The sequence below is a fragment of the Gorilla gorilla genome, chromosome 19, assembly GCF_029281585.2.
Source record: "Gorilla gorilla gorilla isolate KB3781 chromosome 19, NHGRI_mGorGor1-v2.1_pri, whole genome shotgun sequence".
Taxonomy (NCBI): domain Eukaryota; kingdom Metazoa; phylum Chordata; class Mammalia; order Primates; family Hominidae; genus Gorilla; species Gorilla gorilla.
Window position 1 is genome coordinate 72,496,964 of NC_073243.2, and position 21,029 is coordinate 72,517,992.

The 21,029-nt window shown below is 38.8% G+C and overlaps 1 protein-coding gene across 7 annotated transcripts in view; it reads left to right on the forward strand.

Annotated features, from left to right (window-relative positions):
• DAB2 (DAB adaptor protein 2) overlaps positions 1–21,029 on the forward strand; it is a 53,712-nt gene that overhangs the window by 19,342 nt on the left and 13,341 nt on the right. For 4 of the 7 annotated variants that reach the window (XM_019013390.2, XM_055366836.1, XM_019013391.3 and 1 more), the window contains 8 exons: positions 11,590–11,781; positions 12,617–12,756; positions 13,547–13,645; positions 15,432–15,563; positions 16,078–16,158; positions 16,887–16,913; positions 17,158–17,211; positions 17,646–17,708. In XM_019013390.2, coding sequence (XP_018868935.1) covers positions 11,691–11,781; positions 12,617–12,756; positions 13,547–13,645; positions 15,432–15,563; positions 16,078–16,158; positions 16,887–16,913; positions 17,158–17,211; positions 17,646–17,708 — 687 coding nt within the window. In that variant the 5' untranslated portion in view covers positions 11,590–11,690. The remainder of the gene's footprint in view (positions 1–11,589; positions 11,782–12,616; positions 12,757–13,546; positions 13,646–15,431; positions 15,564–16,077; positions 16,159–16,886; positions 16,914–17,157; positions 17,212–17,645; positions 17,709–21,029) is intronic. The other 3 variants (XM_055366833.1, XM_055366835.1, XM_063700781.1) reach the window with 1 other exon arrangement.

A 21,029-nucleotide genomic window follows, 5' to 3' on the forward strand; every position in this document is an offset into this window, starting at 1 on the left:
AACAATGGTTTCATAATAGCTTTTCCTCAGAAGTAATGGGAATCACTCATGGCTTCTTCTATAGGTGACTTGATATTTCTCTAAGTAGAAAGAGAAGCAGCTAGTGAGGTGGTTCGAGATGACATTTAATATCACAACTCTGGGCTCAAGGATGTAGTCATTACCTTGCCAATCTCTCTTCCCTACATCACTTCCCAGGGACAAGTACAAAAGGGAGAACAGCATATAAGGAAAGACATATCATATAAGGAAAGAATTATGCACGGGCATAGGTGCCTAGCAACCTCCAAATACAGAGCTCTGCAAAAGCTATGTTGCAGCATGCTATGCACTAGACTGTAATTCCCCATTGTCTTTTCCTTGTCAAGTTGTGCCCACAACATTGTCCTACCCAGCTTGCTTGAGATATATGAAACTCATGTACCAAATGGTCCCTGATGTAAAGCAGGTCATAGCCCAAATGATTCAGTGCCAGCAATGTAAGGCAATGACAGAAATGTGATTTTTAACCTCTGTAGTTTCCCTGAAGTTTCAATGTCACTTCCTTTCCTTTGTAGAAGTGAGTTAAAGGAGAAAGTTGGATTCCTGTTCTGTGTAGTCTAAGCTAGAGGAGGTTATATTTGAGAACTGGGGTGGAATATGTTTCTTCTCCCACATTAAAGCTGAAATGGGACATTAAAACATTAAAGCTGAAATGGGTGTATACTCTCTAATGCCAATTAATTCAACCTCAAGCCTCCTATGTCCATATTCACAAAAATTCCACGTGATCAAAAGACCAAAAGGACATTCTGACACTGCTCTCTTTCTTAGAAGCTGAATAAGTGTAAAGAGGGATTCTAGAATCAATCGTCTCTGCATGTCTGTGTTCATACAAGCATATTAACTTACACCCAGCTTTGCCGAGAGGCCAGAACATGTTCTCACTGTGAAGACTACACTTTCTATTTTTTCCAACTTTAGTGCAGTTAAGTGTTCAAACTAATAGCCCTTGTGCTGAAACAACAAAGCAAAAATACAATTGCAAAATTGATCATAACCTTAATACTTCTGTTCAACTTGTGAACACTTTCAGACACTTGCTGTGAATTGGGTGGCACTGCCCAGTCTAAAGGCCAAGTGCAGTGGCTCATGCCTGTAATCCCAGCACTTTGGGAGGCCGAGGCGGGTGGATTGCCTGAGGCCAGGAGTTCGAGACCAGCCTGGCCAACATAGTGAGACCCTGTCTCTACTAAAAACGCAAAAATTAGCTGGGCCTAGTGGTGGGCGCCTGTAGTCCCAGCTACCTGGGAGGTTGAGGCAGGAGAATCGCTTGAACCCGGGAGGTGGAGGTTGCAGTGAGCTGAGATCATGCCACTGCACTCCAGCCTGGGAGACAGAGCAAGACTCTGTCTCAAAAAAAAACCCAAAAACCAAAAACAAAGAATGTGCCCTTATTTGGATGCATAAAGCTTCTTTGAAAGTTTAAACTCTTCTAAACGTTCTTTATAGAGGGGACTGTTTCTTTTTTTTTTTTTTTTTAGATAATAAAACGTGCATTTATTTTTCATTTTTTTTTTTTTTTACTTTTACTTTTTATTTTTTTTTATTATACTTTAAGTTTTAGGGTACATGTGTAGAATGTGCAGGTTAGTTACATATGTATGCATGTGCCATGTTGGTGTGCCGCACCCATCAACTCGTTATTTAACATTAGGTATATCTCCTAATGCTATCCCTCCCCCCTACCCCCACCCCACAACAGACCCTGGTGTGTGATGTTCCCCTTCCTGTGTCCATGTGTTCTCATTGTTCAGTTCCCACCTATGAGTGAGAACATTGACCCAGCAATCCCATTACTGGGTATATACCCAAAGGATTATAAATCATGCTGCTATAAAGATACATGCACACGTATGTTTACTGTGGCACTATTCACAATAGCAAAGACTTGGAGCCAAGCCAAATGTCCAACAATGATAGACTGGATTAAGAAAATGTGGCACATACACAATGGAATACTATGCAGCCGTAAAAAATGATGAGTTAATGTCCTTTGTAGGGACATGGATGAAGCTAGAAACCATCATTCTCAGCAAACTATCACAAGGAGAGGACTGTTTCTTATGCTCCAATAAGAGACATTCTTAATAACAAGTTATTAAAAAAAACAAAATGGGTAGAGGTGGGTACAAAATTAGGATGGGTTATAATGAGTCCAGAGTATTGAAAGTTGCCAATTCAAGAGCTTAGACTTCCTATCATGCTCAAAAAAAAAAAAAAAAAAAAAAAATTCCAAAAACCTAAAACTAAAAGGCCAAACACTGAATAGTAGAGAATGTACCGAAATAAATTTAAATGCTTTGATCTGCAAGTCTCAGACCTAGGCAAAGCAGCCAAATCAGTATTAATGAGACAGTTTGACCAAGTAACTCCTGCTACCTAGGCAAAAAGGAATCTAGTGACAATGTATAATGAGACCACGTAAGATCGTTTTTCTATTTTGATTCAGAAAACATCTATTAAATACCATGTTCAAATTACCCTGCTAAGCTATCTTCTTGTTCTTTTGCTTGGTATATCTGCTAAATGGAAGGCATTCTTGGTTCAGTCCCCATGTAATGGGCTTTGTACATCCTGTTTTTAAAAAATGGTTTTTAAAAACAGACACATGTAATCTCTAGGAATAAGGCATTACAGTCTCATGCTAGATCTTTCCTGGTGCCAGCTTTGTCCCCTCCAGCTATTTCACAATTAGACAAGTCAAACTCTCTTTCTTGCCCTCAGTTTTCTAATCATTATAATAAAATTATGTGGCCAAATTATTCTCTATTTTTCTTCCAGCTCAAGTCTAACCCACTTGGTATTTCTTTAAGCAGATAAAGCGTTGTTAAAGTAAACCATCGCACCTCACATAGGTCAGTATATTGAAATGATCTAGGAATCTTTAAAATATATTGATACCTGGGTCTCTATGCCCAGAGACTGTGATCTAATTTATCTGGGAATGCCATGAATATCAATGTTTTAAGAGTTCCACAGTAAAATTTTCCCAGATGATGTGAAGCAGAGCTTCTAAACTGTCCGTGATAATGATGTAGGCATGAATTTTAACTCAGGATTCATTGGAACAGGCATCTCTGGGTAACTTAGAGTAGATTTTGTTCCCAGAGTCTGTTCCTATCAGAACCCAACTTTTGTAGGCTCAGAAGGCAGAGCTGAGCAGGAGGTGGCTCTTACACTGGCAAACCATCTCACTTTTCCACCTGGGCTTTACTAGTTAAAATACTAGGCTGGGTGCAGTGGGTCATGCCTGTAATTACACCATTTTGAGAGGCCAAGGCAGATGGATCACCTAAGGTCAGGAGTTCAAGACCAGCCTGGACAACATGGTGAAACCCTGTCTCTACTAAAAATACAAAAAACTGGCCAGGTGTGGTGGCTGATGCCTGTAATCCCAGCTATTTGGGAGGGTGAGGCAGGAGAATCACTTGAACCCAGGAGGTGGAGGTTGTAGTGAGCTGAGATTGCACCACTGCACTCCAGCCTGGGCAACAAGAGCAAAACTCTGTCTCAGAATAAATAAATAAATAAAGTATTACACCATTCCACCTTTCCACTTATTAGTCATTTGAGCATAGGTTCTTATTGTTCTAAAAGTGTTTAAACACTTACTGTGGAAATGCAATGTTGGAAAGAGCACAAGACTACACAACACATAGCTTCTGTGACCTAGCTTTGGTTTAATAGTAGCTACTGATATGGTTTGGCTTTGTCTCCACCCAAATCTTATCTTGAATTGTGGCTCCCATAATTCCCATGTATTGTGGGAGGGACCTGGTGGGAGGTAATTGAATCATGGGGGCAGTTTCCCCCATACTGTTCTCTTGGTAGTGAATAAGTCTCATGAGGTCTGATGGTTTTAAAAGGGGTTTCCCTTTTCCATTGGCTGTCATTCTTGTCTGCCACCATGTAAGACGTGCCTTTCACCTTCCACCACGATCGTGAGGCCTCCCCAGCTACGTGGAACTGTGAGTCCATTAAACCTCTTTTTCTTTATAAATTACCGAGTCTCAAAAATACAAAAAATTAGCCAGGCATGGTGGCAGGCGCCTGTAGTCCCAGCTACTTGGGAGGCTGAGGCAGGAGAATGGCGTGAACCGGGGAGGTGGAGATTGCAGTGAGCCGAGATCGCACCACTGCACTCCAGCCTGGGCGACAGAGCAAGACTCCGTCTCAAAAATCAATCAATCAATCAATCAATCAATAAATAAATAAATAAATAAATAAATAACCCAGTCTCAGGTATGTCTTTAACAGCAGTGTGAGAACAGACTAATACAGCTACCATTTGTTAAGCACTTTCTAAGCCAGGTGCAGCTGTCGCTATGTAAGTTCTTACTGATTTTTTTTCTAATAGCTCAGCAAACTGTATTCTCATTTTACCAATGAAGAAATGAACATTAGATAAATTGCCTCAAGCCACAGAGCCAGGAAATGATGAATCCTGGGTGGGTGGGACTCACAAGCCTGAGCTATTAGCTGCTATGCTATCCCACCTCTACCCAAAGTTAACTGTTTTGATAGAATCTTAACTCTGGTCTGACTTGGTTCCAAAAACAGGGAAAGCATCTTGGTTCAAGATTTACTAAGTCCTTTAAGTCCTGCCATATCGTTTTCAAAGATTAAAGGCAATGATACCTCCTCACTGTAAATGCATAACTTGTGGATAGCTCATTGACTCGGGCTTGTTCTGTTAGTGAGGCCCCTACAGCAGTGTCAGCATTTACAAGAAAATCTTCTAAGGACTCCTTTTCAGTATGCATTAGCATAGTCTCATTCCTCAGTGAAACAGGCTGTAAAAATCTTACTGTCTGCTCAGTTTGGTCTTTGCAGAGCAGAAGAGCCTTCCTAAAAGCATAAGAATCCAAACAAGCAGTTAAAGGAAGGATTTGCATAAAGTATCAGAAACAGTTTAACTTTGCTACAGCATCGCTGGTAATGACCCCTATTCTTAAAGAGCTACTTTGAAGATAGCAGTGAAGGCTGTTTGCTGCCCTCTTGGACCCCGAGGTCTGTCTTAGAGGTTAATATTTCACATGTTGTCCTAATTCCGCACTTTAGCTGAGGCAGGCAGAAAGTTCAAAGAAACAAGGAAGCACATTCTCTGTCCAGTACAAAGTACTGGACATTCTAAACAAATATGTTTATGTTGCTTTCTTCTTGAGTCTCCTTAATTCCTTTCCCTGTGTCTATTATATGTGGCTTCTTCTGCAAAATTAATGGTGTGTTAATGTCAGTGGGATGATGACTTTTTGAAAGTAGCTTATAAAATCCAGGTTAAAATCAGTGGGATTCAAGAAAAGACAAGAGAGACAGTGTATATAAGAGAAGAGGAAACACAGACTATGCTCACTTTGAGCCCAATGGCTTATGAGGGATTGATTTTCTGTTGCTGTGTCCATTTCATTATTCATAAAATAGAGACACATTCAGCCAGGTGCGGTGGCTCACACCTATAATCCCAGCACTCTGGGAGGCCGAGGCAGTGGATCACCTGAGGTCAGGAGCTCGAGACCAGCCTGGCCAACATGGTGAAACCCTGTCTCTACTAAAAATACAAAAAATTAGCCAGGCATGGTGGTGGGTGGCTGTAATCCCAGCTACTCAGGAGGCTGAGGAAGGAGAATGGCTTGAACCTGGGAGGCAGAGGTTGCAGTAAGCCGAGATTGCGCCACTGCACTCCAGCCTGGGCAACAAGAGTGAAACTCTGTCTCAAGAAAAAAAAAAAAAAGAGAGAGAGACACATTCTGTTTCAGAGGCCTTTCGGAATAAGTGTTCTTAGTGGTTGGTGTACTAGGTGTTTGTCCCATTCCCCTTAATGTTAAAAATAAATTCCCTACCATCTGTTGAATGGGGCTACCACTAAGTCCTTAACTCAAGTTATTCCTTTTACCAGTATTTTGAGACTGGCAAAGCACTTTTCCTGCCTGCTCTGTATAATTAGGGTAAGAAGGTAGGCTTGGGAGTCACAGGGGAGGATGGTTGACACTTGTATTATGATATTGCTTCAAAACCTTGGAATCATTAAGTAGTACCATTGCTGATGCCAACACATTCCTACTGGTAGAAAGGGTAAGGATATATAAGAAGTGCCAGCCAACTTTACCCCTACAAATCCTAGACTAATCATTGTCCACCATGCTGGCAATTGAAGGATTCAAAACACTAGACATTTTATATGAATCACTAAGGACTAAGCAATAGCTGATTTTTATTATTGCAAAGCCCATAGTCATTCTAAGATGACTCATGCAGTCTTCCAGAATAAATTTCTCAGAGCCTTCTCAGAAACCAGGAGAGATGTTGCAAGCTCCAGAATCTCTCGCAGTCATCTGATACTAGTACCACAGAAGGGGGAAGTCTCTGCATTCTTTCAGGGAGATTTGTATTAAGTCCAAAATCCAAGTTAGAGATCTTCACTTAAATGGAAGCTAATTTTATTAATATAGCAGAGTTTCCTTTACAGCTTTCTGTTCTATCTGAGGCCTTAAAAAGGAGTCAGGACTATAAGATAACTTCAGATCCTCCTTTGTTTTTACATGTGTCATCTTACTTCTCTTTTCAATCTTCTAATGAAGGAAACAGCCAGTCCCTGAGAACCAGGATAACAAACTAGCTATTTTTAGATGGGGAACTGTGCTTATGAGCCTTTTTATATGTTTTTGAGCTTTAATTTGTAATCCTTGCCTTGTGATAACACCCCTTGGATGTATTTCCTGACTAATTTTGCACTTTTTGAACTGAAGGGACCTGAGACTACACCCAACAAGTGAGAAAATTGTATACTTCCTCCTTGTGCTGCACTCACTTGCTTCCCTTTGTAAGAAATTTTTACCATCCTAGAGCTTTCAAACAGACCCCATTGCTTAACATAAGCTAGACGCTTTCTTCAGCAGAGCCCCAGTTTGGAAAGGTAATCAAAGGAATTAACTAGGGGACTTTTGGTCCTCAGATCTCTTTTCCAGGCCCAATCCTTTTTTTAAATTCAACTCATTAAAAACCCTGCTAAAAGTTTTATGGATGTAAGTGACAATATTTAAATGCATTACATTTGAATATTGAATATTAAGTTTAAACCAATTATTCTCTACAGAGGGATCTAAGTCTGTAAATGAGCTGCCTTCTATCCACTGCATGTTAAATGATAACTTGCCTATTTGACAAGTCTATGATGGGGACTTGCTCTTTAAACCTTGGGAGAAATGTGAATTATCACTCTGGTATATGCATAACTGGATGTACACTTTTGTTAAAATCTTGCAATAAGTCTTGAACATTTTTTTTGTAAAGGGGTTTGTAGTCTTGGAGCCTGTAAGTAGAGTCTACCTTCTGATCATTTCAGGAAGTAGAGATAGATACATTTTCAATTGTATGGCCTACAATGGAGACTTACCCTTGGCTATTGCAACTCAACATACACATCCATTTTCTTCAGGGAATTTATATTACAGAAACTTTTCCTCCTTATTTTTTTCTTCCTTGTCCCTTGGAATTGCTCATACCCAAATGGCGAAAGGATATAGTCAAAGGAAATCAAATACCTTTAAAGCAATTCCAATGCTATGAAAAGCTGTATTTAAATATCTGAACAGAGAAATTTTTGCTATAAAAACTTACAGCAAGGTAATGCCACTCACCTTAGAATCCTTCCATTTGGCCCAGTCTGCCCTGCCAACGCTAGATTCAATACCTGGTCTTGAGCTACGTCTTTTGTTACTTTTATGACTAAACCCAGATGCCACCGTTCCCTCCCCCAAAACCCCTCAAAGTGCTTTGTGGCACTTCTCAAATTCTTTTAAAATAGTCTCATGTAAGAATACAAACTGCCAAATTTAATGAGCTAAGTCTTTTCATGTCAGAAATAATACCTTGCAGTGAAGTATGATATCCGGCTTCAAAGATTGGCAACAAACTCTTAAGCCCAGGTCACTTTTTCAGCCAGTGATTCTAACCCAGTTCTGGGCCATCTTGCTGCTGCTATCAACACATGCATTGATGAACTCAACATAATACTGACCTAAGCAAGACAGATCTGAAGGTATAGTCACACACACTTCAATTGCCTCCCATGAAGAAAATAGAATGTATTCTGTTTTGGAATGTATTGTTGCAGTTCTTGTTCTGGGCCTAGAAAGTTAAAAGTAGATATCGAAGTATATAAATATAGCCTTGAAAGCCAAAATAATATGGTTTTTAAAAGCATATAAGGATTAATATTCAAGTGAAACACTTGAATCTGCCATATTTAGGGTACCCTTAAAGAATAGTTTTTTGATCTGGAAAATCAAAATAGATTAGCCTTACCATTGTGTCAGTTGGAGTTCAGTCCACACCAGTTATTTTAAAAGATTTTAATGTTAAGCATTAATCCCCATTCGAATACTAACCAGGCCTGACCCTGCTTAGCTTCCAAAATCAGGCTTGTTCATGGTTGTATGGCCGCAGATATTAAGTGTTAACTAGGTATAAGTTGTTAGCTAGAAAACTGAGAGAGTAAGAAGAGAAGATCAAGTCATCACTGGGTAAGTAAACTACAGAAAGCAGCTACCACCTCTAGGGCTGAGGGGACAAAGTTAAGACATTGGAACCATCAAAGTTTATAAAGCTTGCAGGAGGTGGTCTCATGGTGCTGCTACTGAGGCCTCTGAGAAGGGAGTACTGCTTAGCTAGGACTGGAGTCCCTGTGCTCTGAGGGCCTGGGACCTGTTGGCCTGGAGAGAGTATGCCAGAGGGCTGATGCTGATGTCTCCAAGACAGGCATGATGAGACTAGTTCTGCAAGTGTTAAAACTGGATTCAGGGGCTGTTTTAGGAAGAAACTCTTGCTGCTGGAGTGAAGAAGTTCTACTAGAGTCACACTCCCAGGAGTCTCAAGTCATAAGGAAGTCCATGTGGAGCAAGCAGACATGTCCAAGACCCTTCACCAGCTTGGCAGTTTCCCTCCAGCGCACCTTACTGGCAGAGCCAACATGCAGCCAGCAGGCAAAGCAGGAATGTTTGCACAGTCTAGCTCTGGCTTCACTAACCGGGGATAGAGGTGGTTCTGAAGCTGAGACAACTTAAATGGCACAGATCACCCCTCCAGCTACTCAGCATCCACATACACCCTTCCACACCTTTCAACTTTTCCTCTGACAGCCACACAAGTGTTTCCATCTAAAAAGGTGCAACTGTCTTTCATTCAGAGAAAGATGTTCTCACCCTCTGCCCAAACTGGGAAGCTGCAAAGACCCCATAGGCATCACATTCATTTCTGGAAAATGGTTACTGTCTTTGGGCTACATTAACCACCCCTAGACTTCAGTTGCAGTCCCATCTGAATAATTCACTGCCTAAAGACAAAATTGTACATTTAACTTCAAAAATACTTGCATTAAAAGAGAAGATAGAGAGATAAGAAAATAGGTAATACATACCAGTGTATACACATAACAAGCAAGGAAGAAAATATGCATAGCTACAACTGCCCTCATTACCATCTACATGAATGCCATCTATACCCCAGACATTAAGAAATGAGTCTCCTACCTTCAAGGAGATTATAGTCCAGTGTGTGGGCAGACAAGCAAATAGACTTGTGTGTAAACCATGCAATGGACATGTGTATTTCAAGAGGACTACATGAAGCTGTGCTGGAATACAGCTTCTCAGCTGAGATTTGTCACTGCAGTGTTGAGGAACTCTGGTTTGGGGCCAGCCAGTCTGGGTTACAAACCTGGTTCTACCACTTAGCAGGTATGTCGTTTTAAATATCTTTGCCTTCACTTTGGGAGGCTGAGTCAGGCGGATCACGAGGTCAGGAGCTTGAGACCAGCCTGACCAACATGGTGAAACTCCGTCTCTACTGAAAATACAAAACTTAGCCGGGCGTAGTGCCTGTAATCCCAATCCCAGCTACTCAGGAAGCTGAGGCAGGAGAATCGCTTGAACCCGGGAGGGGGAGGTTGCAGTGGGCCAAAATCACGCCACTGCACTCCAGCCTGGGCGACAGAGCAAGACTCCGTCTCAAAAAAAAAAAAAAAAAAAAAAAAATCTGTGTCTTAGCCTTCCCTCTGGAAAATGAAATATCATGATACAGTAATACTCACAGGACTACTATGAATCTTTTAGAGTTATACAACTAAAAGGTTAATAGTGCCTGGTTCCCACCTAAGTCCTGAGTTAAGAATGGCTTTGAGTCTCCTACTGTGTAAGACTTTCATCTGTAAACAAACTGTCTCCCTGGTTGCCAACCAGCCAGGTGTCTTTGAGCAAAATTAACTACTAAATCTCCAAATGAAGCAATTCAGATAACATTACTCATACATAGATTGCATGAATGTGTGTATTTAAAGACTGTTCAGATTATAAAGACTTTTAAAACTCACAGTGGGAAAAATCAAGTACTGACCCCTATGAAAACATGTTGACATTTGTAAACAAGCTAAGTGCAATTTAAATTGAGTAAAAACTTGAGACTTACTTTTTATTTAGATATTCTTTAAGTATCTAACAAACGACAGTTATTCTCATGTGGTGGGCTTGGTCCTTCAGTAAAAATGTTCACTTAAATGGGTGGTATAGGCATGGAATGAAGAGGGCTTTTGCTGAAGGCAGGGTTATGGAGGGGTTAGTGTGCCAGCCCACAGGTTGTCTTAATACAATTACAAAACAATGAATGGCTTTTCTTTGCCTTTGGTCATCAGTCAATGTAGAAAGTTAATCTACTCGCTCTAGCTCTCTCTACAGCTATATAGAAACATTGGCTCCTGGGAAGTGAGAGAACCTTTTGGAAAGTTAGCTCACTTCTGCGTGGTTACAATGACTGCATTTTCCTGTTTCTCCTACTATGATACATTGTGGGTAGGGCAGACGTTGTGAGAGCACATGACAGACTGTTTGGAGTATGGTGATGCTGAATAATAGCATAAAAATGTACTAGATTAATTGCACAATTGGACCCCACTCAATCCATTATTTCCCTGATACAAATAAGTGTTAATGGCAAAAAAGGATGTGTTTTATAGTGCTTGGCTAACCCTGGGGATCATATGCAGAATCCTAATACTTAAAACAAATTTATCAATGTGAATAAGATACAGTTCATAACTCTACTCTAGTCACTGCCTTTATAGTTAAGCAATTTTCTGAAGAACTGAAATTTATAATGCCCAATCTTAAATGGCATTTGCAATCTTACCAGGCTTAGCATTCAATTTATTTCTGTTTTGCAACAATGCCTAGCAAGTTTTCGATCCCTATCTTTAATACTTGATTTTTATGCCAAAGTTCTAATAAAAACTGCTTAGCTAGATAATCATTAAATGTTACTAGATATCAAGTGCTTAAAGAAAAACCTAATAGGCACACATGTTCCATTTTGGAAACTACAAAGGAAACAGTCCTACCCACTCCCCTGCTTTCAGTCTTCAGTCTAATACAGCAGGAGAAGGAACAAAATGAGTCCAAAGAACCACAAAAGAAAAGTCACTGGTTGTAAGCCTATTCTGGCATAAAGTCTGGGTCTGCTGTGTTCTGATCTCAATATGCCTCTAAACTCTGCCTACAGGTGTCTGTGGGAGGTTATGTTTATTTGAGACTTCTCCATCGGGATCGCCTGGTGTCACCAAGTGTCCACTGGTACTGGGGTTTGCTGCCTGCCTTCTTGCCATGTCTAATGAAGTGGAAACAAGTGCAACCAATGGTCAGCCCGACCAACAGGCCGCACCAAAAGCACCCTCAAAGAAGGAAAAAAAGAAAGGTATGGAGAAATCCACTTGAAGCCAAGGAAGGGAGCTAGAGGTGGTTACCCCTGGAGAAATGTGAGATTCAGAATAAAGTAAGGGCTGGCTCTTATCTTCCTTCAACCTCAGCTTAGTCTCGTGTTCTCCTAATAGGAAAGTTGTACCTTGGGAGAAGAGACTGGTTCATCTCACGTGTAATAAGACATCTCTGGAAACCTGCGATTATACCCATTTAAGTCCGGTTGGGAAATAGTCATGGCATCTTGTTCAGTTAATAATGCAGTCGTTAATTATTATATGGTTATCATTCAGTTATTTATTTACCATTTGATTTTACTGAACTCATTGGGAATGGGACTACACAGACCTAGTAAAAGGAGCAAAGACATTATAAAGATGGAATAATTATCTTAATAATTTTCAAGAGAACTTAGGCATAATTCCTTTCTTCCTTATTGCTAATTTAAAATGTTGGTAAATTGCTTGGCAGCTTATTTTTCTTACGTTAAAAATACGTATATTATCATCCTTATATTCCTTTAAAGACTTAAAAAAAACTATGATGAAAAATGTCCCCAACTCCCACCTCCCATATTCCCATACGTTTCCCATAACGCTGTCAATTTTGTACTTCTAACAGTTTATTTTCTCCCCACCCCAACTCCATACACAGTTGATTGTGGAACATGATTTTGCTCAAAGGAAGTAAGAATAAGACAGGATAGAATATTACATACATGATCAGTTGTAGTATAATCAGGATTTATACTACTTAAATTTTGGAGAGTCTAGAGCATATTTGGTCATAATTAGAACTAGCATTCTTTATCCTGTATTCCTTTCTTTTCTCAGGCCCTGAAAAGACAGATGAATATCTCTTAGCAAGGTTCAAAGGCGATGGTGTAAAATATAAGGCCAAGCTGATTGGCATTGATGATGTGCCAGATGCAAGAGGGGATAAAATGAGCCAAGACTCTATGATGAAACTAAAGGTAAAAGGGAAATGAATGCTTTATCTGTATATTAAGCAAAAGTCCAAGAGAGGGAATTATATTAGAAGCTCTTGTTGACCTATTGTTCAATTACTTGAAAACCGCTTTTAATCACATTATCCATCTGTAGTGCCCCATTTTCTGAGAAACCGTGAGTGTTTGCATATTTGGAGGGATGTCCTAGATACCTAATTTTATCAAGTATAATAGGACTCTAGATGCCTTTTCCTTCTGGCAAACTCAACATTAGGACGAACCAAGCGTATTCCTATTTCTATTCCTATAAAAGCTGTGTGCAAATATTTGCATTGTTTGTCTTACTATATGTGAAGAGCACGGCATATCCTGTTTTAGACCTGGGAATTGTTCTGATAAAATTTAGGATTCTACTTAGACATTGGTGTTCCTTAGTGTTAGCCTTTCTGTTTTTTGAATTTAAAAATTTAGTACTATGGCACTATGTGAAACTGACTGAATAAATAATACTTGTTCAACAGTTCAAGGCCTAGAAGAAACATCTCTAAAGATCTTCTAGTTGAGCTTTACCAGTGACTATTCTGAGGCCAAGAGAATTAGAGTGGCTTGTCCGAGTTCGCACAGCTAACTAAGGGATGCCCTGGTTCAACGTCTTCTATGCCGTCCTGCTGTCCCTGATGAAAAGTGCCGAATCCTTTCATCGATGGCAGATCAAGTCGAAAACAAAGCTGACTGACTTTGAAAATTTTAATATTAAAACCATTGTAGGATGTTTTTAAAAATTCAACTTCTCTTGTTTTTCCACCCTCATCAGGGAATGGCGGCAGCTGGTCGGTCTCAGGGACAACACAAACAAAGGATCTGGGTCAACATTTCCCTTTCTGGGATAAAAATAATTGATGAGAAAACTGGGGTAAGAATTCACATTTGCTGATACCTCTCTGACCACCTGAGTCTGACCAACAATTTGCTACTTGAATTTCGGCTCCCCTTCTTCGTTCTCAAAGTTCTGTAGGGAACAAATATAGCATATATTACATCTCCAGAAGTAACAGGCAGAAAACAGAATAGGAGGTAAAAGTCAAGATACTTGATTTTGAATTTGTGTTCTATAATAAATGTGAATCTAAGTCTGTTAAGTCTGTTAATAGGCTTAGATTCACATTATGTCTATAATATATAAATATATATATTTTTGAAATTAAATAAATATGTATAATTTACATAATATATAAATATTTAAATATATATTAAAATATAAATACATATATAATTTATAAAGTAAAACTTCTATATATATATATATTTTTTTGACCTTGGGTATACAGAACTAGATTAATTTTAACCCCTAGTTTGTGACACTTTTATGTATTGCTTACATGTGAACTTATCGGCTAACCTAAAGCTAGAACCTCACCCATAACACATCTACCTCTTTTTCATTTCTTTTTTCCCTGCCTTCTCACCTCACAGATGTAACCTTGTTTTTGTTGGTTCCTGTTGTTCTATTACTTATGAACAGTGTTACTTATTTTGCCTTGTTTTTAAGCCTTATCAGAAAGCTATTTATCATACGTCAAGTCTTCTGTGATTTTTTTTCTGTACTCAATGTAACATCATAAGACTCATGTTTTTTAAAATGTTGTGTGTGGCTCGTTTTCATTGCTATAAAATACTCTCTCGCATCACGATACTGTGGGGAGACCTCCAGTTACTATTCATCCCTTTCTAGAGTGCCCATTATCTACCATGCAAACCTAGGGCCCTGGCACCCTTGTGGACCCCACTCAGCCTGCTAGTGCTGGGGTCCTCAGGCACCACTCTATCAGTCGCCTTTATCTCTCAACTCTTATTTTCCCAAGCCCATCAGAGAAAGGTGGCAAGTTTCTCTCACCCTTCTGTGTCTCCTCAAACTTTCTAAGATACTCTAAGATATCTTAGACATTCAGGACAAAAAGCCAAGACACACTCTGCCACCTACAAATATCCCTAAAGAGTTGAACCTTGTTAACTGCTTGAAAGGATCAAGAAAAAGGAGGGAAAAATAGAAGAAAAGACACTAAGCCAATACAGTCCCCACCCCTTATAATTCCTGGTTACTGATGTAGTCATTATGTCATTAACATAATGTAGTTATTACTACATTATGTTACTATGTATTAGGCTGTCTAGGTGAGGCTGAGAAACACTTGATGGCAGTATTTGGTATCCTCCAGAATATACTGGGAATATGGTTCCAATAACACATAGGATGGTTCCTCGGCCACTCTGAGCCATCATCAATCAATCCCTGTGAACACTCCTCTAGCTTAGTTATGCTGTTCTTTTAAGTTTGTCTTTGAGTTGGGAAAGTAGACCTATTTGGCTTGGCTTAAGGGCTAAATGTCTCCTCTTCACTTGGTCTTCTAATCCTCAGTCCTTCCTGGCTATGTGGCATCATGTCTTTAAAGCAGGGAGAGTAAAGTATCAATATTTTAAGAAGGAACATTCTTCCCACTTATGTTTCCTATTCTTCTTTCTTTTGGAGCCCTTTCTAGAAAGAGTAATGCTCTAGCCTTCAACCAGAAATGAAAAGTCTTTCTTCAAATGATTTAAACTTTTCATATGTGCCTTCATATATGTGTCTGAGGCTTCGGTGTGCTAGCCTGCAAATAGATTCTAGTTTTCTTAATAAATTACTCTTTATGTTCTTTTTTAAGGTAATAGAGCATGAACATCCAGTAAATAAGATTTCTTTCATTGCCCGTGATGTGACAGACAACCGGGCATTTGGTTACGTGTGTGGAGGAGAAGGCCAGCATCAGTTTTTTGCCATAAAAACCGGGCAGCAGGTGAGCTCTAAGTCTTGACATAGACCTGGGGACTTGTCCTCTGTGGACATTGGAGTGTCTGTCACTCAACTAAAAGATTTACTGGAAATAATTGGATGTAAGAGGGCTAAATAATGATTCCGAGAATGACTATTTTTATTGGCCTATGGAATCTTTTAAAAATGTCATTGATAGCTATGTACTGCTGTGTGCCACAGGATTGTGAGAATGGACCTTCTTATAAAGTGAATACTGACTTCACAACAGTGGTGAATTATTCTCAGAAACCTTAAAGGACTTCAAATATGATCATGATACCTCTTGTTTTGTCTAAATACTTATTAACCCTGCTGTTCTTTATATACCTAAGGGTGAGGATTGGGTTGGTGGTGATCCCCTATAAGCCAGGAGAGGGTAGTAAGGCGTTTTAAGATTAAAAAAAAATAAATCCCAGTATGAATTATAATTGATAGGAGACAAAGGAAATAAAATACTAAAATTCAAATATTGATAACAGTGCTTTCCCTTACTGCAGGCTGAACCATTAGTTGTTGATCTTAAAGACCTTTTTCAAGTTATCTATAATGTAAAGAAAAAGGAAGAAGAAAAGAAAAAGGCAAGTACTACCTGATTAAGGCTCTATTAAATTTAAAACTGGCCGGGCATGGTGGCTCACACCTATAATCCCAGCACTTCGGGAGGCAGAGGTGGGTGGATCACCTGAGGTCAGGAGTTCGAGACCAGCCTGGCCAACATGGCGAAACCTCATCACTACTAAAACTACAAAAATTAGCCAGGGGTGGTGGTGGGCACCTGTAATCCCAGCTACTTGAGCGTCTGAAGCAAGGAGAATCACTTGAACCCGGGAGGCAGAGGTTGCAGTCAGCCGAGATGGTGCCACTGCACTCCAGCCTGGGCGACAGAACGAGACTCTGTCTCAAACAAACAAACTTAAAACTGTACTCAGGACTATGTTTAATATTATATATAAATATGGTCTATCTGAAAATTTGGCTTCTATATGTATTGTCTATTCTTCCCAATAGGGCAATGGATACATTTTTATGGTTAGGCACTTCTAATCTGCACTCCCTGGCTTTTATTTTTTTTCTCTCTATGAGATTCATATTAATTCTAGGAAATATACAGGACAACCAAGTTTAAATCCAGTAACTCTACTCAAACCTTATATTGATATGAAAAGGGGAGGAGAACGGAGGGCAGAAATAATATACAAGACTTATTCTTGCCTTATGCCTATGAACCATAGGCATACTTGTTTTTGTATTTAACTCCCTTTCACTATGAATATGAAGATCACTGAATATGTATCTTTCTTTTTAGATAGAGGAAGCCAACAAAGCAATTGAGGTAAAATTGCATCTTTACTTCTTGTTAATCATGTGTGTGACATGCGTAAGCCCCTGTTTGCTACCTGCCCAACCACTCTTGCCACCTCGCTTATTACTATGTGTTTATGACTTCTCTGATCATGAAAGATGTTTAGTTAAAAGATGATACCAAAACCATTGCTGCTTAGCAGACTAATAGAGTGGACAAATACATTTTATAGACAAAGCTCGACTAAATCGTTAAATATTTGCTATCTTTTCAGAATGGGAGTGAGGCCCTAATGATTCTAGATGACCAAACTAACAAACTGAAATCGGTATGTATTAATATGTGACGTTTGACAGTTCTTACTTATCTGAACATGGGTTCTACTTCCTGTAGATGTTGCTGATACCAAATCTGTATTGAATCTATATGAAAATCCAATTGAGATAACTGTTTTTCAAAATGTTAGTGTAACATCTATGTCAATATACAAAAGTAGTCAAAAAAAGATTAGAAAAGTAATCTTTTTAGTAGCCACATCTGAATCTAATCTAACACTTTTTAAGGATGTGGACAAGATAGATTTGCTTTGAGACATGTCTACACTTCCTGACCTAAACAGCTTAATATGAAATCTATTAGTTAAATGGAAATTAAATTGTGACAACTACTTTCCTAAACTTTAGGAAACAAATGATTACAACAATATACGAAGTAATCTTTTTTGGTAGACACATCTGAATCTAATCCAAATACTTTTTTAAGGGTGTTGACCAGATGGATTTGTTTGGGGACATGTCTACACCTCCTGACCTAAATAGTCCAACAGTAAGTGTTTGTTTTTAAATTTGCAATGTAATAAAATGACATCTATAACTCAAATTGGCAATAACCAGAAATCTTAAGCATCTCATTGAAATCTGGAAGGTGACTGTTGATTTTTGCAAATGAAGTGTCAATGGTTTTTAGAATAAATGTGAATCTTAAGTCAACATGGGAACCTATCCACACTAATTCAGTTATATTAATATTGCTTACAGATTAAACCTGAACAATAAGTCAGCAATGTAGTCCTTCTTGGTATCACTTAGGATTAGAAGGAGGAGGTGAATAATAGTCCTTGAATAAGCCTACTTGAAGAAAGTATGACTGTTAGATGGTTAATCATAAAGCCTCCTGGCCTCTTCATTTCTTTTGCATTCTGTCTGTTGCAATTTAGCAGCATAAATTTGGTGTGAAGTAAGATTTAAAACAAACAAGTGGCTCAGTTATATTCCACCAAAGCTTGTCCTTGTTAGAAAGCTGCCCATTCTCATAGGATTTTATACCATATCCAGTCTGCTCAATATTGAATGATCTGTAACAACCCTGTAAGAACAGAACAGTATTTTCCTTTATAAATTAAAAAAAAAAATGGTGGTTCAGGGGAAAAAAAAGAAGAAGAAAAAAAAATAAAAAGGAAAGAGGTCCAGATTCAAGACTTAGGCCCAAGTCTTCAGACCTTCCAAAACATACCTCTAATGAAAATGTCCATGACATTTTCAATGACTTCTTGCAACTTCTTTTATTTATGTAACAGTTTCCTGAGCACCTGCTATTTGCAAGGCATAGCAGTAAGATGCACAACATCAATGACATCATGGAATTTACTCTCCGGCAGGGAGACCAACATTAAAACTAATCACATCGTTAGTAATTGATGTTACTACAGGGTATTTATCTAGTTCACAGATTCAGGTAATGCTTCTGCAGGAGTGAGTTTCTAGATTTGAATATAAAAGATGAGAAGGCAATAAACAGACAAAAAGAGAATTAGTCTAGAATAATGGGGGGAAATGTCTAGAAAGGACTCTCTTGTATCAGGAAATTATCACGGAAGCCTATGTGACCAAGGTTACAGGAGTTCAAGCAATGGATCAAAGATTGGGTAAAATTCTCCCTTCAGACTTCTGCAGAGAATTTGAGGCCTGTGAATCCTCACTGCATAAAACTTTCAGGTCAAATGAGATGGAGAGGAGCAGGGACTTCATGCATTCTTCTCTGACCCTAACCATATGAGTATCACAATCCATGGTAGCATTCTAAAATGCCTTTAAGAGAGAAGCCTGTTTAATATTCATTTTAGCAGTGAGCCCTAACTCACTTGCCTATAGAACCTTTCGTTCTTCATAATTTTTGTTATAGTTCTGAGGATAAACTTTTTAAAATACTAGACTAGATTATCCTGACAGGTCCATCCTAACTCTGAGGTCCTTTTGATTTGTAGTCAACTTTGCCCTCTCCTCCATTAGTGATGTTTTCTCCAAAATAAATCAGTATCTGAACACTTACTTCCCAAGTATAAATGACATTCAAACAAGTAATATTCAAAGAGAGCAAAGCACTCAAGATATGAAGTGGAATTCCACTGGAATAGGCAAGGGAGTACTGCCTATATAATCTACTTCTGTAGACTTCTAGAATGTTCTAAAAAAGGAAATGGAAAACAACATGGATAATCTTCAGTCTCATTTTTATTAGACTTTATGAAGTCTAAGAATTTTTTATTTATAGGAATTCAAGTTTTAGTTAAACTAACAATAAAGTAATAAATACCATCAAAATATATACTCTCTGATAACCAAAAGAAGGCTAACAGATCTAATTATGTGCTGGTTAGGCTTTGACATGTTCTTATCTATTGACTCTATAGTCATAGGTCAAAAATAGATTTATCTCTACTTGGTAAAGCCAGCATGTTTAAAAATATTCAACTCTTTCAACAATTGCTCTGAAATATGTAAAGAGAGAAAGAAATCTAAATTACCTAGACTTTATTATTGGTCCTAGATGGTTGTCACTCCCCTCAAATTTATACAGAAAAGTTTTATGAATTTCAAATAATGCTCATGTTGCAAACTATGTGGTATCCCCTAGAACAGAATTTTTATTGGCAAGCCCCTTGAGCATTATCCTTCCACACCGCATCTCAAAAAAGGAAAAGAAAGAAAAACATAAAAACCCATGTTCTGCAACTTTAACAACCACTTGAAAGCACGGTTACTATGGAAAGAATATAAGACATGATCTGTGATCAAGGAGATTAAATCTGGTACAAGGGATGGGATCAGGATACAAAGCAGGAGTGTCACTTATGTCCTTGTGTACATGCCATAAGATAACACGGGTGGGCACAGGGCAAGTGCAGACAGAAAAATCGATGCTAAAAGCTTTGTAAAGAATCTGAATTTGAGTTGGGTCTTTGAAGTGTGTAGGAAAATAGATCATAGTTGGGCTAGAAACAACGTGGGTCTTATTGTGGATCATTTGGAAATTTGGCCTAGGGAGGCTTATTTTAATATAGGGAGCAGCAGTAAGCCACTTAAGGCTTTGAGTAGGGAAGTCCTCAGTCTGACAAACTGGAATGGTTAGGTGAGATTAGCCACCCAGAGAAGAGCTAGGCTATGGAACTCAGGATTTATGTCCGCTTACTGGAGCTCCCTACGAGCAGGTTGTGTAACGCACTGCCGTGTCTCCAGTGCCTGCGGCTCAGGTGCTCAAACAGTGGCCAACTGGATGCAGTGTTGACAGCTCGACAAAGAATGAATGAGGCGCTGACCAAGGGGGTGGATGAGGAGTCTTTGGGCTCTCAGTTGTAGTCTGTGAACTACACTTTTAATCTTGGATTAATAACAAACCCAGCCTGAGGAGAGCCTTATACATTTTACTTATAGGGTGACTATTCAGAAGTCTAACATTGTGGCTCCTGTTTGGTGTCCTAAGAACCTCTTCTGAAGTATTTGAAAACGAGAACTCTACCAGCTGTGAACACTCAACTGTTCTAACCCAGAGGTGGCTCAAAACAAATAAATAAATATTGAAATCACAAGCTTTTGTAATACATTTTATCCTACCTTTTGATTGTATAAAGATCCCTAGATTAATAGCTCTTCCAATCCATTTCTCTGATTAAATTTTTTTTAATTATAAGCTCTTTCTTGTGACAAATTCTTCTTTTATAAAGAGAAAGCCTGGCTTTGGCTTATAAAAACTGTATTTTTATGCCTCACAGTAAAGGAATCCAAAAGATAGATTACCATTTAGGTCTGATTTTGCTGTCTCTTTTGTGGCCATGAAATAGGACTTAAACTTTCTAAACAATTGGGTATT